This window comes from Heptranchias perlo, chromosome 5, assembly GCF_035084215.1.
Source record: "Heptranchias perlo isolate sHepPer1 chromosome 5, sHepPer1.hap1, whole genome shotgun sequence".
Classification (NCBI taxonomy): Eukaryota; Metazoa; Chordata; class Chondrichthyes; order Hexanchiformes; family Hexanchidae; genus Heptranchias; species Heptranchias perlo.
In genome coordinates this window covers 69,600,710-69,619,549 of record NC_090329.1, presented here as the reverse complement: position 1 = coordinate 69,619,549, position 18,840 = coordinate 69,600,710, and the positions used below count along the sequence as shown (strand labels likewise).

The 18,840-nt window shown below is 41.5% G+C and overlaps 1 protein-coding gene across 2 annotated transcripts in view; it reads right to left on the bottom strand.

Moving 5' to 3' along the window:
- The window catches only part of ptprk (protein tyrosine phosphatase receptor type K), a 539,056-nt gene that overhangs the window by 56,151 nt on the left and 464,065 nt on the right, over positions 1–18,840 (bottom strand). For both annotated transcript variants that reach the window (XM_067984566.1, XM_067984567.1), the window contains 4 exons: positions 18,599–18,783; positions 10,303–10,390; positions 8,850–8,926; positions 5,156–5,192 (listed from right to left, as the gene is read on the bottom strand). In XM_067984566.1, the coding sequence (XP_067840667.1) occupies positions 5,156–5,192; positions 8,850–8,926; positions 10,303–10,390; positions 18,599–18,783 (387 nt within the window). The remainder of the gene's footprint in view (positions 1–5,155; positions 5,193–8,849; positions 8,927–10,302; positions 10,391–18,598; positions 18,784–18,840) is intronic.

Genomic DNA, 18,840 nt, shown 5'->3' with positions numbered 1-18,840 from the left:
CGCATTGCGGCACTGGAGCTGCGGATGGATTCATTATGGAGCATTCGCGATGCTGAAAACGTCGTGGATAGCACGTTTAGTGAGATGGTCACACCGCAGGTAAAGGTTGTACAGGCAGGAAGTAATTGGGTGACCACCAGGCAGAGTAAGAAGAGCAGGCAGGCAGTGCAGGGGTCCCCTGTGGCCGTCCCCCTCTCAAACAAATATACCGCTTTGGATATTGTTGAGGGGGATGACTTATCAGGGGAAGGCAGCAGCAGCCAACTTCCTGGCACCAGGGGTAGCTCTGCTGCACAGGCTGGGAGGAAAAAGAGTGGAAGAGCGATGGTGGTAGGGGATTCTATCGTAAGGGGAACAGACAGGCGTTTCTGTGGCCATAAACGTGACTCCAGGATGGTTTGTTGCCTCCCTGGTGCCAGGGTCATGGATGTCACTGAGCGGCTTCAGGGCATTCTCAAGGGGGAGGGTGAGCAGGCAGAGGTCGTGATCCACATTGGGACCAACGACATAGGTAGGAAGGGAGATGAGGTCCTGCATCAAGAATTTAGGGAGCTAGGTAGCAGATTAAAGAGCAGGACCTCAAAGGTTGTAATCTCTGGATTACTCCCAGTGCCACGGGCTAGTGAGTATAGAAATAGGAGGATAGAACAGATGAATGCGTGGCTAAAGAGTTGGTGCAGGAGGGAGGGTTTCAGTTTCCTGGATCACTGGGCCTGCTTCTGGGGACGGGTTGCATCTGAACCAGAGCGGGACAAATATCCTTGCGGGGAGGTTTGCTAGCACTGTTGGGGGGGGGTTTAAACTAACTTGGCAGGGGGATGGGATACAGAGTGGAGCTACAATAGTGGGTGATGTGCAGCCAAATATTGAGAAAAAAACAAGTCAGTTTGGAAGACAGGGCAAATATGTAAGAGCAAGACTGGATGGCATCTATTTTAATGCAAGGAGTCTTGCAAATAAGGTGGATGAACTGAAGGTGTTGATAAACACATGGGAGTATGATATTGTTGCTGTCACAGAGACATGGTTGAGGGAGGGGCAAGACTGGCAGCTCAATATTCCGGGGTACAGAATCTTCAGGCGAGACAGAGGGGGAGGTATAAGAGGAGGGGGGGGGGTCGCAATATTAATTAAAGAATCAATTACTGCCATAAGGAGGGATGATATATTAGCAGGTTCCTCAAATGAGGCCATATGGGTGGAGCTTAAAAACAAAAAGGGGGCAAGCATTTTGATGGGAGTGTACTATAGACCCCCAAACAGTCAGGGGGAGATAGAGGAACAGATATGTAGGCAAATCTCAGAAAATTGTGCAAATAATAGGGTAATAATAGTGGGGGATTTCAACTTCCCCAATATTAACTGGGATACTCAGAGTGTAAAAGGCTTAGATGGTACAAAATTCTTAACGTGCATCCAGGAGAGCTTTTTGAGCCAGCAAGTAGAAAGTCCTACAAGAGAGGGGGCGGTACTGGACCTAATTCGAGGGAATGAGTCCGGCCAAGCGGAAGAAGTGCTGGTAGGTGAGCACTTTGGTGACAGTGACCATAATTCAGTGAGATTTAAGGTGGTCATGGAAAAGGACAGGGAGGGGCCGGAAATAAAGGTTCTAAATTGGGGGAAGGCTGATTTTAATAGGATAAGGCAGGATCTGGCCAAAATGGACTGGGATCAGCTGCTTGTAGGAAAATCCGCATCGGAGCAATGGGAGTCTTTCAGAAGGGAGATTGAGACCATACAATGGCAACATGTTCCCGTAAAGGTCAAGGGTGGTTCCAAGAACTCCAGGGAACCTTGGATGTCAGGGGATATACGAGAATGGATTAGGAAAAAAAGGAGGGCTTTTGGCAGATACAAAAGGCTAAAGACGGAGGAAGCCTCAGAGGAGTACAAAAAGTGCAGGGGGATACTTAAAAAGGAAATTAGGAGATCAAGGAGGGGCCATGAAAAAACTCTGGCGAGCAAAATAAAGGAAAATCCTAAGATGTTTTATAAGTATATTAAGGGTAAGAGGATAACTAGGGAAAAAATAGGGCCCATTAGGAACAAAAATGACAATCTGTGTGTGGAGCCGGAAGATGTAGGAGGGGTTCTAAATTAATTTTTTGCATCTGTTTTCACTATGGAGAAGGACGACGTAGACAGAGAAATACGACAGGGGGACTGTGATATACTCGAATATATTAACATCGAGCGGGAGGAGGTATTGGCGGTTTTAGCAGGCCTAAAAATGGATAAATCCCCAGGCCCGGACGAAATGTATCCCAGGCTACTGCGTGAGGCAAAGGAGGAGATTGCGGGGGCTCTAACACATATATTCAGAACCTCTCTGGCCACAGGGGATGTGCCAGAGGACTGGAGAACCGCTAATGTAGTACCATTATTCAAGAAGGGGAGTAGGGAAAAACCGGGGAACTACAGGCCAGTGGTAGGAAAATTATTGGAAAAAATTCTGAAGGACAAAATTAGTCTCCACTTGGAGAAGCAAGGATTAATCAGGGATAGTCAACATGGCTTTGTCAAGGGAAGATCATGTCTGACTAATTTGATTGAATTTTTTGAGGGGGTGACTCGGCGTGTGGATGAGGGTAACGCAGTGGATGCGGTATACATGGATTTCAGTAAGGCCTTCGATAAAGTCCCGCACAGGAGACTGGTCAAGAAGGTACGAGCCCATGGAGTCCAGGGTGCCTTGGCACTTTGGATACAAAACTGGCTTAGTGGCAGAAGGCAGAGGGTGATGGTCGAAGGTTGTTTTTGTGACTGGAAGCCTGTGGCCAGTGGGGTACCACAGGGATCGGTGCTGGGGCCCTTGCTGTTTGTGGTCTACATTAACGACTTGGATATGAATGTAAAAGGTATGATCAGTAAGTTCGCTGATGATACAAAAATTGGTAGGGTGGTAAATAGCGAGGAGGATAGCCTCAGTCTGCAGGACGATATAGATGGGTTGGTCAGATGGGCGGAACAGTGGCAAATGGAATTTAACCCGGAAAAGTGCGAGGTGATGCACTTTGGAGGGACTAACAAGGCAAGGGACTACACAATGAATGGGAGGACCCTAGGCAAGACAGAGGGTCAGAGGGATCTTGGTGTGCAAGTTCACAGATCCCTGAAGGCGGCGGAACAGGTAGATAAGGTGGTAAAGAAGGCATATGGGATACTTGCCTTTATTAGCCGAGGCATAGAATATAAGAGCAAGGAGGTTATGATGGAGCTGTATAAAACACTGGTTGGGCCACAGCTGGAGTATTGTGTGCAGTTCTGGTCGCCGCACTACAGGAAGGATGTGATCGCTTTGGAGAGGGTGCAGAGGAGATTCATCAGGATGTTACCAGGGCTGGAGCGCTTCAGCTATGAAGAGAGACTGGGAAGATTGGGTTTGTTTTCCTTGGAGCAGAGGAGGCTGAGGGGGGACATGATTGAGGTGTACAAAATTATGAGGGGCACAGATAGGATGGATACTAAGGAGCTTTTTCCCTTCGTTGAGGGTTCTATAACAAGGGGGCATAGATTCAAGGTAAAAGGCGGGAGGTTTAGAGGGGATTTGAGAAAGAACTTTTTCACCCAGAGGGTGGTTGGAGTCTGGAACTCACTGCCTGAGAGGGTTGTGGAGGCAGGAACCCTCACAACATTCAAGAAGCATTTGGATGAGCACTTGAAATGCCATAGCATACAAGGCTACAGACCAAATGCTGGAATATGGGATTAGATTAGACTGGGCTTGATGGCCGGCGCGGACACGATGGGCCGAAGGGCCTCTATCCGTGCTGTATAACTCTATGACTCTATGACAACGCCTCAATTTTAAAATTCTCATCCTGATTTTGAAATCTTTCCATGGCCTCACTCCTCCCTATCTCTGTAACCTCCTCCAGCCCTACAAGGTCTCTGCACTCCTCCAATTCTTGCCTCGAGTATCCGTGATTTTAATCACTCTACCACTGGCGGCCGTGCCTTCAGGTGCCTAGGCCCTAAGCTATGGAATTCCCTCTCTATACCTCTTCTCCTCTCTCTCCTCCTTTAAGACACTCCTTAAAACTTACCTCTTTGAACAAGCTTTTGGTCACCTCTCCTAATACCTCCTTATGTGGCTCGGTGTCAAATTTTGTTTGATAATCGCTCCTGTGAAGCGCCTTAGGATGTTTTACTACATTGAAGGTACTTTATAAATGCAAGTTGTTGTTGAACCAGACTATTCATAACCTCAGTGTCTCATTTAACCCTGAGCTGAGTTTCGGACCCCAGATGCTCTTCATTCCAAAAACAGCCTGCTTCCACCTCCATAATGTTGCCTTCCACCACCCCTACTTCAGTCCATCTGCTGCTGAAACCCTCATCCAAGCCTTTGTCACCTCCACTATTCCAAAGCTCTCCTGACTGGCCTCCCATTCTCCATCCTCTGAACTTCAGCTCATCCAAAACTCTACTGCCCATATCCTATCCTGCACAATTCCTTTCACCCATTATCCCTGTTTTCGCTGCCCTACATTAACTCCTGAGCCCCTAACGCCTCAAATTTAAAATTCCACATCCTTGCTTTTAAATCCCTCTGAAGCCTCACCCCTATCTCTAGCCTCTTCCAATGTTACAACCCTTCTAGCTTTCTGTTCCTCACCTCTTATATTTCCTCCCTTTCTTCACCGCACCACGAGCCTCAAGTTCTTAAATTCCCTTCCTAAACCCCTCTGCCTCTCCACCTCCCTTTCCTTCTCTGACCCTCCTTAAAACCCACCTCTTTGACCAAGCCTTTGGTCACCCTTCCTAATCTTTCCTTCTTTGGCTTGGTGCACCTTTTCTCTTACACCTCTCCTTGGGTCATCTTTCAATGTTAAAGCTGTTATATAAATACAAGCTGTTGCTGTTGTCCCTGTATTGTACAAGAAATAAAAGCATGATGGATTATGGATGTACTAGACGTATGTCACTTTATATTTTTGTACTTCATCCAGGGCACTATTCCTCCTGGTCGCAGTTTAAGTTCTGAACTTCCAGGAGAAATGGATGTACAGTAGTTTCTACAATATTACTTAGGACTACAGTGTTATGTCAAAGAAACAGCTTTATTTATGTTATGAGCTCTCACATAATGCAACTATTTTTAAAACATTAAATGCACTTGAGTTACATCTGTTATTTAATGCAAGATTCTTACCTTGTGTCGCTATATAATGACTCGGTCGGTGGTACCCCTATAAATGATACAAAGTTTCATAAATTCACACCATCTGGATTGTGGAAAGAGGATTGGTCTGGACTCCACCAATCCTATTTGGAGAAATATAGAACTGGGAAAAACTTCCATTTACAATGTTAATATGTGCTAATAGTGACTTTACTGCCCTACTCAGAAGCACCACTACAATAAAGGTCGGCCAGCTATTGTTAACAATAAATTTCAACAATTTTCACCAAACTGAAAGACTAAAGCCAATTATGAACAATGATATGAAACATTTATTCTAATTGATCAGGAACAGATTTGCAAAAAAGAATTATTTTGATTAAGTTAACAGGAAAAAGAATGAACAGTAAAGTCAGTGTTGCAAGAAGATGGGTAGGCCTATGCATTTATCTTTTTTTGCTTGACTTTCCATATGACAGGTTAGCAGCAGTAAAATGACCTTACACAGTATGGTACTTATGAACATCTTTACCACAACAAACAAACTTAGGGCTTATAATAGACGACAGAAATGATGCATCAAACACATCAATGACACGTTTATATTGAAATAGCCAGTGTGTGTGATGTGACTTACCAGAAAATGTTAATCTCTTTACCTCAAAAAAAGTGATTAAAATATAAAAATAAATCTGGTGAAGGAAATGATGGCTAACAAAATACTGTAACTAATGTAAATAAATAAAAGCACAAGGATGTTTGCGAACAATAAAACTACAGTGAACTTTAATGGCGCATTTATAATGCAACTTTAGCATTGCCATGAAGAGGTTTTGGCTTCGCAGCTAGAATTGCATACTGCAGCATCAATGCAATATCAACTCAATTTCTTATGGAGACAAGGAATGAAGGAGAAAGAGGGTGAGGAGAGAGAGGGCATGTTAAAAACCTATTTGGAAACTATTTGATTTGATCCAATCTCATGAAATTTAAATACAGCATAGACTTCTATGATTCTATAAGTGCAGGCAATTGGGACTAGCTTAGTGGTATAAACTGGGCGACATGGACATGTTGGGCCGAAGGGCCTGTTTCCATGTTGTAACTTCTATGATTCTATGTGAGATTTGTTTTAGGACATCAGCCTTGGGTACATTTTAACTAAAACAAATTTTAAATTTGTTTTTTAAAAAAGGAAAATATGTAATTTCTAATCAGTCTGATCCAAAAAATCTTGCTTATTTCAGTAGTTCAGGTACACCTCTGAATTCTGTTATTTCGAGTGTTGCAGAGGATGTCGCAGTGACTCAGGTTACATACAATGGTTCTGCTAAAACCACACTGTGCAGGAAGTATGTAAAATGAAGAGAACATGTATAAACCATTTTCATTAATATAATAGAGAAGTTCCAATTCCACAATGCATCAAAGCACTTAGGAATGCTCACTGAACATTTACCAACCAGAATAAAAGTATCCACATCAAACAAAAACTGATACTATTTTTTAATTTAGGTGAAATGCAAGGTCTATAGTGCAAGACACCTTCTGTGTACAATGTGTAATGAAATCATTACCTATTTATAAAGAACATGTTTACAATTTTGGTACAAATAGTGCACAGATAAAAACTTTGCCACGGTTTTCAACAATGTTGCACTTGCACACTGTTTTAAACGTGCGCTTTGCATTACATTGCAATGCGTGGGCATTTATCAAATGACGATTCTCAGATTTGAAACGTGAGATTGTGTGTTTGAAACGTGAGATTTTGTGTTTGCTTTTTGAATTCAGTATCTGGTGACCGGTTACTTACACAATTAATTAAAATCTGATAAAGTGATTTAGCTTATTGAGATTATAAGTCCATGTTTACAGCTGAATAAAATGTGTAGGTATAGTGTAAAACTTCTCTAATACTGATAAGAACCACCAGGCTGATGAGCTAAAAGTGTAGATTCAGGAGTAAATTGCACCCATATTGGAAAATCGAAGCTTAATTTCCTTTTTGAGTTTCATGGAAATCTATTAAAATGTTTTTCAATTATTGAGGTGATAGTTTCACATTCAGTTATGGAATAATTCAGGAAACAAATTGGAACTACAGGGGAATGAAAATAAATTAGCTGTCAAATTTGGATTAAACTCATGTCCCAAAGGTAATCCACTTTTAAGTTGAAAAGATAGTGTTCATTGACAAAAAATCCTCTCTCCCTTTCAGGCAGAAAGGAAGAATTAGAAGTAAGCATGTAAAGTTTTGTTCAGTTAAACTTCAATTTTAACATTTTCTAAAAAAATTGACTTTAATCATGGAATTGTGCTGCCGCTAAAAATCTTAGTGAATATTGTTTATTTAAATGGCTGTAATTTCTTATTCATGGTTGTGATCTTCAGTGGCTAGTGGAAAATTTGTGGTTCTAACATGAGTTAACAGTCTTCAGTTCCTTTCAACATTATGTCCAAATAACAATTTTAATTTCATAATTAGTATGTATTACATTATGGAGTGCAGTGGAGATTGAGGCATGTACAGGAGTAAGTTGCAAAGTTTTGTATTGACCATTGCTTTGCTTTTTGCAAACCCATGCTTTCTTGTGTACAAATGCATTACAGGGTATTGCTTTCAACAAAGGAGACAGAAAGCTTTTCCCATTAGACCACTTAATAGAACAGTGTTTTAACTAGGTCTTTAGGGCAGTGTTATACAAAAAAAATGCACTCACATTAGCGTGTATCTGTATGCTTTCAGGAGCTAGCTGTATTGGTATTACATTGCCTTGAAATGAACTAGAATCTCAAGTCATATGCAGATTTCAATTTAGATTCATGTTCACAAGCACCATGAGACAGTATAATCATTTCTTTTACAAAGTAGTTGTCAATTTAACAATAACAGTGACTTTTGAAATATCACCAAAGGCCTGAAAATATGTATCAAGCCACCTTGTACTCTTTTAAAAACATACAGCTATTAATTTCACCTGAAACATGTGCATTAGAACGAAGTTCTAAGCATAACAGATAGCCATAGAAAATATATAACAATGACTAATTTACATGCACAAGTTCACCTCTTCATTCTCTTCATAACGTGTGCCTTTGGCCATTGTTTCTTAACAGTTATCATTCAAGTTCAAATATTTTGCAACTTCAGCTCTTGGAATCTTAATAACTAAACCAGCTGATGCTAAAAATAACAGTGCAGCTACTAATTAAGCATTTACATAGTTTATTTCCATGTAATATACTTCAAAGATGATTCTGCTCATTATAGCCTAATGTAGAATATAGACAAAGTTTGTTTAATTCAGCAAAAGTAATGTTACTTTTTTCCATATCATACAATAATGTCCAGGAAGTGTTCTTACTACTCATGAGATTATGTGAGGCCAACTGAAAGTCAAAATGCTTTTTTATGAAGAGAATCAAATGGGTTTGCTCAGCTATCTGCTGCATGTATTGCTTGTTTTAGTAACATGTTGGTATATTAAATGAATTGGTATTAAAATAAAAAAATCTAGCTTTTTTAGTGTGATACTTACATCCCTGTACAGCCAAATCTACAGCCCAAACCAAAGCCAGATGTGAAAGAAAGCACAACAGTATCAGTGAGTGCCAGCAAATTTAATACAGAAGGTGCACATTTTAAGAGTTGCAATCTTTAGACAAAACACAGAAAAAAATCAAATGCTAAAGTATTGTATTGTTGGAAAATATAACTTACATCAATATAATTTGCATTAATGTAATCTGATGATGAATCATCCTCTAGTGACTGTAAAATGACTCTGGAATGGTCATCTGTAGGAAACACAATGCACATATTTTGAATTTCTTTTTATTTAAGCTAGCAATATACAGCACACCACGATCATGATTCAATTTGTTCAAAAACCATTACAAGGAACAGATTTTAAAATCATTCCGAAAGCAATTTTAGAAGTTTATCTTTGCAAGCTGAATTTTTCCAGGAACTTAACAAAACACAAACACTGAAGTGTATTATTATTAAAATAAAAACATTCAACCCAATATATCTATCTACATTTAGTGACAAGGATTGTTTTATTTTTAAATCAGAATAGACAGTTCCTAATTGATAGATGTTTTTCCCTTTCCTGTATGCCTACAACCAACCATATGACTGCTTGAAAACTGCACTGTAAATATGCAGTGCCATACCTGCTACAAGGAAAGAGCACTGCATACAACAAACTGGAAAATGTTTCTGTCCATGGTGAAAGCTTATTATATGTTTGAATTGAGGTTGATTATTAGTGAAAATTACATACAACAATGTGAGAGGTAATTACAGTTTTGTATTACTCCCAATTATAAAATGTTATAAAATTATGCAGTACAACATTTTTCTCATTTTACGTGTCAGGCTTGTGGTAGCACTCTCACCTGAGTCAGAAGGTCATAAGGTCAAGCCTCAATTAAATAACTTTACAAAAATCTTTGGAAGGGGGAATAGTGTTAAAAGCTCTGAAAGGTGACACATTTTATACCCCTGTTCAAAAAAGGGGAAAGGGAGAGGACAGGAAATTATAGGAGTGATTCCACATTGCCATGTTTCCAATGGCGAACTGCAGTCAAAGGGAGCACAGGACAGTGACATGGCTCCAACACAGTATCCCTGATTCTCCAGCCAGTCCCACTCTTTAACACTGATTCCTACTGGGAGCACAGGATCACAGAATCTCCCCTTATACGCCACTTAGTCTTCTCAGTTGTGGGTAAACCTCCAGGGTCCATAATACAGGATGAAATGAGTGAACAATTAGAAAAACATGGAATAATCAGGGACAGTTGGCATGGATTTGTGCGCAGATCATGCTTGAGACAATCACAGAGTACATAAAGTGAATATGGTGGACGTTATAGATATGGATTTTCAGGGCGTGTTTGACAAGGTGCGACATAAAAGACTTGTGGCAAAAATTAAGACACACAATATTAAAGGAAATTCAGCAAAATGAATAGAATATAGCTAAGGAAAAGAAAGTGTGACATTGAAATATTCAAAGGCATGTTGCAGGTCTGATATTTTCCCCCTCTATAGAATAATGCTGAAGAAATTCAGATAAAAAGTTAAATTCTCATTATTGAGGCAACTGAATTGAAATCAAAATAATTTAAATTCTGGATCATAGCTGTTTCACAGGTCAACTCACAAGCTATAATATTTCCATAGCGATTCTTTGTTCTGTTCTGATCCTTCTTGGCAATATCCCAGGAAGCAGACTGTCCTTCAAAGAAACTCTGCAAAAGAACGACTTTTGTTAACAGAATGATTCTTGCTTTTCATTTAAGGCAACAGATCCAAATTTCATAAACCCATCCAATTAACAATCTCTCTTCTATTGACTAAAGTATGTCAGTTATAATAACTGCATAATTTTAACAAAGTGTGAATAGTTTTAAAATTCATACATATATGCTACACCATGATGCAAAAGAAAGTGACCAGTTACATTTTGAACAAATTCGAAGATCACAGGCAGCTTCTCTGAATGTTGAAGGTTTTCATGCCTACATGCCTACACTCCATTTCGAACATAAAGGCTAGTCATACTGCCACTTTTGCATCACTGCAAGGTGGAAACCAACACAAAAATGATGATCTGACTCCACAACGCATTATTCAGTATGCAGGTAGCAGTATAACTCAGATCTCTCAAAGTTTAGGTGTACAATAGAGGGGGAGGAAGAGAGACAGAGAGAGGCGGGGGGGAAGAGAGGGGGAGAAAAAGAGAGTAAGAGAGAGAAAGAAAGAGAGAAAGAAAGAGAGGAGAGAGAGAGAGAGGATGAAGAGAGCAGGGTGCGTTGGGCATAATTCAGTTTTAAAGTCAGGTTCTTGCCATGATTTAAAAGCAACCCCATCATTAATTTTAGATTTCCCTACCAGCTGACACAGAACCTTGGCTTGTAGTTGGGTGCCCTGCCACTCCTTAAAGTGAAGTGAAAGGTAATATTGCACATGCCCTATTTCATATCTGGTCATCTTTTACCACCTTCATGACTCTTTTCAACTCTTCTACGTGCTTGAATTACAGTTGGCTTCCTGGTGATATTGCAAACAATATTTTTCTACTTTTGTTTTCATATAAACAATCCCAGCATGTTATCATGTTTGAAAAAAGGAAAAAGGGTGAACACAAAGTTTAAAAAGACTTACAAGAAAAACCAAAAAGAAATAACAAAAACGTATTTAAAAAACCACTGAAGAAAAAAATAAGTAAAAAAGGAAAGTGTCCGCTACTTTACGAGTTCCTTTGTAAATGGAAGCGTTGAGCATATAAGCAGGATTCAGTTGTAAATGACAGGAAATCAGGCATAATCAGGTTTACTTGATTTAAATATTTAAATGAAGTGCCTGCACGCAATGAAGGCAATTTTCAACTTCACTGCCTGGGCAGTAACCTGGTGGAGTGAATCACCTGCCCATCGCAGAAACTGCCTAATTTTCATTCCATTGATGTCAATGCAAAGAAAAAAATCAGGCCATCTCTGCCAGTTATCACCCAGGTGCTGAAGTTGAAAATTACCCCCAATATGTGACACTTACAATGCAGGTGTTGAGCTTAACCAGAAAATCTTACATAGGGGGATTTTGTGGGGACTGACAAGATCTTGTGGTCCCAACTTTCGATGAAAACAATCCATCTGGCTAGAATATTTATCCTCTAAAGAATGACAACGGTTATGGTAATGGACACCATTCTATTCATCTTTAAATGTGTGTCCTCGTGCCAGAGAAGGGGTTGCTGAGAGATGAGTAAATTTGTCAGTGGTTGGCTCGGGGATAAACAATAGATCATAAATTTTCTATATTAAATAATTTTTGTATGAAAAAAAATCAACCAATTACATGTGGTGCATCTTTGTTCACTTTGAGGTGCTGTATGATGCAAGATCTAAAGACCACAAGTTTTGTGAAATATTACCAGATCATTTGGATAAGTTATATAAAGGTCACAGTTCACTACATACCACATTTTTTGTCTTCTGCAAAGCTTGATAAACTGCAGTAAATATGAGGTAACACATATGGCTTTTAATTCTACTATTTTTCTAGCTTACCGTAACATGCAAACAGGAAGTCGTTCAGAAACAACATACTTCTGCAGGAAACGTCGCCAGTAAAACCACAGCTACTGGCTTAATGGTTAGCACCATGTCACTATATGTTTTAAATAGTACAATCCTGACAATACATGTTAACATGTCGAAAACCTCACAATTAAACAGTAATTTAGCAAAAAAAAAATTATAAAGCAGCACAGCACAATCCATACTGATGCCAAGTGCTATAGCTAAAGAACACATTGCTTTTGTAGGAAAAATAACTATTTATTTGCATTATCAATAGCTATACTAGCATCCATTCTCAAGGTATTTGATTTCACTTCTGAAGAATGCATGAATCCCATTCTTCCTGGTGCAAAAAAATATAATTGTACAATATTGTTTGTCTGGTAATTTGTTGTTAAATGAGTCATGGCCCTGATACATTGCCCATTAGGGGATGTTCTGTACCTACAGATGAAACATCAATCAGCTTTACTGTATTCATTGCAAGTTAAATTTAGCTGACTTGATAATGGATGTCAGTGCAACAAATGAGAACCTAAATAATGAGAACACACATAAGGAACAAGAGATTTAGGTAAAAGAAACAAATTAATGCCAGTCAGTTCGAACTGGCAAAACAACAGCGATTTTCTGTCAACGACTGATCCTGATACATACTCTATTTGTCTTTTCATCTATGTCAAACCACCTTCAGCTTGCAACTGCAACTCTTCGCTTGGCTGCATTGGCTTTCATAAACTGCTCAAGTTTTGATCTTGCAGTTATCATCATCAGAATCACTTCATCGAAATATTTGTAACTCAATGCCAAATGCAACAGTTTGTTTGAGTAACAGGGGGCAAATACCACCAATCTTTGACACCTTATGCAAGGCTTGCTCAAGACCCAAGAAATACATTTTTGGTTGTTTAAGGACTTTCAATCTCAGTCAGGCTCACCACATATATTGGAACGATGTGGCAGGCAACCTACATTGCAATGTCATAATTTGAGATCTTTTTGACCTTTTTCCATAGAAAGGATCTAGATATTAGGAAAGGAAATTAGGAAAGCAAAGAGAGGGCATGAAAAAATATTGGCAAGTAAAATCAAAGAAAACCCAAAGATGTTTTATAAATACATAAAGAGCAAAAGGATAACTAAGGAGACAGTTGGACCTATTAGAGACCAAAAAGGTAAACTGTGCGCGGAGGCGGAAGACCTGGGTATGGTCCTTAATGCATACTTTGCGTCTGTCTTCACAAAAGAGGGGGACGATGCAGAGACTGTAGATAGGGAGGAGGAGTGTGAAATATTGGATGGAATAAACATACTAAGGGAGGAAGTATTAAGGGGACTGGCATCATTGAAAGTAGATAAATCATCAGGCCCAGATGAAATGTATCCCAGGCTGTTAAGAGAAGCAAGGGAGGAAATAGCAGAGGCTCTGACCATCCTTTTCCAATCCTCTCTGGCTACAGGTGTGGTGCCGGAAGACTGCTAACATTGTACATTGTTTCAAAGGGGAGAAAGGAATAGACAGAGTAATTACAGGCCAGTCAGCCTAACCTCACTGGTGTGCAAATCAATGGAAACAATTCTGAGGGACATTTAGAAAGGCACGGATTAATTAAGGACAGTCAGCATGGATTTGTTAAGGGAAGGTCGTGTTTGACTAACTCGATTGAATTTTTTGAGGAGGTAACAAGGAGGGTCAATGAGGGTAACGCATTTGATGTAGTCGACATGGATTTTAGCAAGGCTTTTGACAAGGTCCCACATGGCAGACTGGTCAGGAAAGTAAAAGCCCACAGGATCCAAGAGAAAGTGGCTAGTTGAATCCAAAATAGGCTCAGTGGCAAGAAGCAAAGGGTTATGGTTGACGGGCGTTTTTGTGACTGGAAGGCTGTTTCCAGTGGGGTGCCGCAGGGCTCAGTACTAGGTCCCTTGCTTTTGGTGGTATATAAAAATGGCTCAGACTTAAATGTAGGGGGCATGATTAATAAGTTTGCAGAAGATGCAAAAATTGGCTGTGTGGTTGATAGTGAGGAGGATAGCTGTAGACCACAGGAAGATATCAATGGACTGGTCAGGTAGGCAGAAAAGTGGCAAATGGAATTCAATCTGGAGAAATATGAAGTGAAGCATTTGGGGAGGGCAAACAAGGCGAGGGAATACACAATAAATGGGAGGATACTGAGAGGGGTAGAGGAACAGAGGGACCTTGGAGTACATGTCCACAGATCCCTAAAGGTAGCAGGACAGGTAGATGAGGTGGTTAAGAAGGCATACGGGATACTTTCCTTTATTCGCTGAGGCACAGAACATAAGAGCAGGGAGGTTATGCTAGAACTGTATAAAACACTAGTTAGGCCCCAGCTGGAGTAGTGCATACAGTTCTGGTCACCACATTACAGGAAAGATGTGATTGCACTAGAGAGGGTACAGAGGAGATTTACGAGGATGTTGCCAGGACTGGAGAATTTTAGCTATGAGAAAAGATTGGATAGGTTAGGGTTGTTTTCTTTAGAAGAGGGGAGTCTGAGGGGATATTTAATTGAGGGATATAAAATTACAAAGGGCCTAGATAAAGTGGCTAGAGAGGACCTATTTCTCTTAGCAGTCAGGTCAATAACCAGGGGGCATAGATTTAAAGTAATTGGCAGAAGGATTAGAGGGGAGCTGAGGAGAAATTGTTTCACCCAGAGGGTGGTGGGGGTCTGGAACTCACTACCTGAAAGGGTGGTAGAGGCAGAAACCCTCATTGCATTCAAAAAGTACTTGGATGTGCACTTGAAGTGCTGTAACCTACAAGGCTACGGACCAAGAATGGAAAGTGGGATTAGGCTGGATAGCTCTTTTACGGCTAGCACAGACACGATGGGCCGAATGGCCTCCTTCTGTGCCATAAATTTTTATGATTCTATAGGAGTTATTTTAAAATGTGTTTTTACATAAAAGCTTGCTTTAATGGGTTTTGCTTCTTGAGACAGTCCCATGCTGGGATGCAGAACAGAAATCAAACAAAAGCTGGATAAAATGTTAACTGGAAGTTATTTTTCCTCAAAACTGAACAAGCAATTTGTAAGCTTATCTGGATAACTGGAAAACATCTCATTATACGAAAACCCTTTGATCTTTATCTGTGAGAGGGAGAATAGTAGAGAGATGGGGATAATTTTGACTTTGGCCGATAGTGTAAAACGGGCGATAGTGAATCAGCCGCCCATCATACATCTCTCCTGATTTTCATTTTCATTGATTTCAATGGTAAGGAAAATTGGGAGAGATGTATATTGGGCGGCTGATCCAATAGCGCTCATTATATATACTATCGCCTGAAGTCAAAATTACCCCCACAGACTTTTGAAAGAGGACATTGTACAGGCAGGAAGCAAAAGGCTGTGAAAAACAGGAGTCTGCAGAGAGAGCAGTTTCTGCCCTGCATTATAAGCTGGAATGCTGAGAAGTTATTCTGTTCAAGTACGATGTCCCTCCAAAGTGGAGTAGTGTCACGCATTCATTATCTTTTTTATCTCATTACATGGAGATAAGTTTTATCAATTAAACTAATTGAATCTGATTATATCTATTGCTCTGTATGTTAACCTTGTTAAAGCTGCCTAATGATTTGAACGAAGCTTTGCCTCATCCACTGGTAATTTGGTTTGCCTTCAAAAAGATTGAAGAACTACAACTGGAAAAGACAGAGGTCCTATCCAGATCATGAGAGGGTTTCATTGTTGCACACCAGCTTCTGCTATCGTTAGGGCAAGGAAACCTTCTGCTGATTACCACCTACTGCCCTCCCTCAGCTAATGAATCAGTCCTCCTGCAGGTTGAGCACCACTTGAAGGAAGCACTGAGGGTAACAAGGGCATAGAATGTACTATGGGTGGTGGACTTCAATGTCCAAGAGTGGCTCGGTAGCACCACGACTGACCGAGCTGGCCAAGTCCTGAAGGACATAGCTGCCAGGCTGGGCCTGCGGCAGGTGGTGAGCGAACCAACATGAGGAAAAACCTACTTGACCTCGTCCTCACCAATCTACCTGTCGCAGATGCATCTGTCCATGACAGTATTGGTAGGAGTGAACACCGCACAGTCCTTGTGGAGATGAAATCCCGTCTTCACACTGAGGACACCATCCAACGTGTTGTGTGGCACTACCACCGTGCTAAATGGGATAGATTCAGAACAGATCCAGCAGCTCAAAACTGGGCATCCATGAGGTGCTGTGAGCAATCAGTAGCAGCAGAATTGTATTCCACCACAATCTGTAACCTCATGGCCAGGCATATTCCTCACTCTACCATTACCAACAAGCCAGGGGATCAACCCTGGTTCAATGAGGAGTGTAGAAGAGCATGTCAGGAGCAGCACCAGGCGTACCTAAAAATAAGGTCCCAACCTGGTGAAGCTACAACTCAGGACCACATGCATGCTAAACAGCAGAAACAACATGCTATAGACAGAGCTAATTGATTCCACAACCAACAGATCAGATCAAAGCTCTGCAGTCCTGCCACAGCCAGTTGTTAATGGTAGTGAACAATTAAGCAACTAACGGGAGGAGGAGACTCTGTGAACATCCCCATCCTCAATGATGGCAGAGTCCAGCAAGTGAGTACAAAAGACAAGGCTGAAGCGTTTGCAACCAACTTCAGCCAGAAGTGTCGAGTGGATGATCCATCTTGGCCTCCTCCCGATATCCCCACCATCACAGAAGCCAGTCTTCAGCCAATTTGATTCACTCCATGTGATATCAAGAAACAGCTGAGTGCACTGGATTACAGCAAAGACTATGGGCCCCGACAACATCCCAGCTGTAGTGCTGAAGTCTTGTGCTCCAGAACTAGCCACGCCTCCAGCCAAGCTGTTCCAGTACAGCTACAATACTGGCATCTACCCAACAATTTGGAAAATTGCCCAGGTATGACCGATCCACAAAAAGCAGGACAAATCCAATCCGGCCAATTACCGCCCCATCAGTCTACTCTCAATCATCAGCAAAGTGATGGAAGGTGTCATCGACAGTGCTATCAAGCGGCATTTACTCACCAATAACCTGCTCACCGATGCTCAGTTTGGGTTCTGCCAAGACCACTCGGCTCCAGACCTCATTACAGCCTTGGTCCAAACATGGACAAAAGAGCTGAATTCTAGAGGTGAGGTGAGAGTGACTGCCCTTGACATCAAGGCAGCATTTGACCAAGTGTGGCATCAAGGAGCCCTAGTAAAATTGAAGTCAATGGGAATCAAGAGGAAAACTCTCCAGTGGCTGGAGCCATACCTAACACAAACGAAGATGGTAGTGGTTATTGAAAGCCAGTCATTTCAGCCCTAGGATATTGTTGCAGGAGTTTCTCAGGGCAGTGTCCTAGGCCCAACCATCATCAGCTGCTTCATCAATGACCTTCCCTCCATCATAAGGTCAAAAATGGGGATGTTCGCTGATGATTGCACAGTGTTCAGTTCCATTCGCAACCCCTCAGATAATGAAGCAGTCCGAGCCCGCATGCAGCACGACCTGGACAACATCCAGGCTTGGGCTCATAAGTGGCAAGTAACATTCGCGCCAGACAGGTGCCAGGCAATGACCATCTCCAACAAGAGAGAATCTAACCACCTCCCCTTGACATTCAACAGCATTACCATCGCCGAATCCCCCACCAACATCCTGGGGGTCACCAGTGATCAGAAAGTTAACTGGACCAACCGCATAAATACTGTGGCTACAAGAGCAGGTCAGAGGCTGGGTATTCTGCGGCGAGTGACTCACCTCCTGACTCCCCAAAACCTTTCCAGCATCTACAAGGCACAATTCAGGAGTGTAATGGAATACTCTCCACTTGCCTGGATGAGTGCAGCTCCAACAACACAAGAAGCTCGACACCATCCAGGACAAAGCAGCCTGCTTGATTGGCACGCCATCCACCACCCTAAACATTCACTCCCTTCGCCACAGGCGCACCGTGGCTGCAGTGTGTACCATCTACAGGATGCACTACAGCAACTCGCCAAGGCTTCTTTGACAGCACCTCCCAAACCCGCAACCTCTACCACCTAGAAGGACAAGGGCAGCAGGCACATGGGAACAACACCACCTGCATGTTCCCCTCCAAGTCATACACCATCCCGACTTGGAAATATACTGCTGTTCCTTCATTGTCGCTGGGTCAAAATCCTGGAACTACATACCTAACAGCACTGTGGGAGAACCTTCACCACACGGACTGCAGCGGTTCAAGAAGGCGGCTCACCACCACCTTCTCAAGGGCAATTAGGGATGGGCAATAAATGCTGGCCTTGCCAGCGATGCCCACATCCCATGAACGAATTACAAAAATATATGATCTATGTAGTTAATTTATGAATATTTTACAATATTCTTACCTCATATTCCTCTTTGAACCCATAGCCCTCTGATGTTTTCATCAAGTTGATATGCTGCAATAGGTCTGCAACACGAATAGCAGGATGAAGTTGGCCAGTCTGGTATGGAGACTCCGTGGGGTCACAGTGATAACGGGGAACATCTAATAACCTGCTCGACTCTGCTGACACAGTGTGGTTTTCATCTAGGAATAAAAGAATAATTTATTAAGTGCGCAATTTCTTCATGTATTTCTGATATA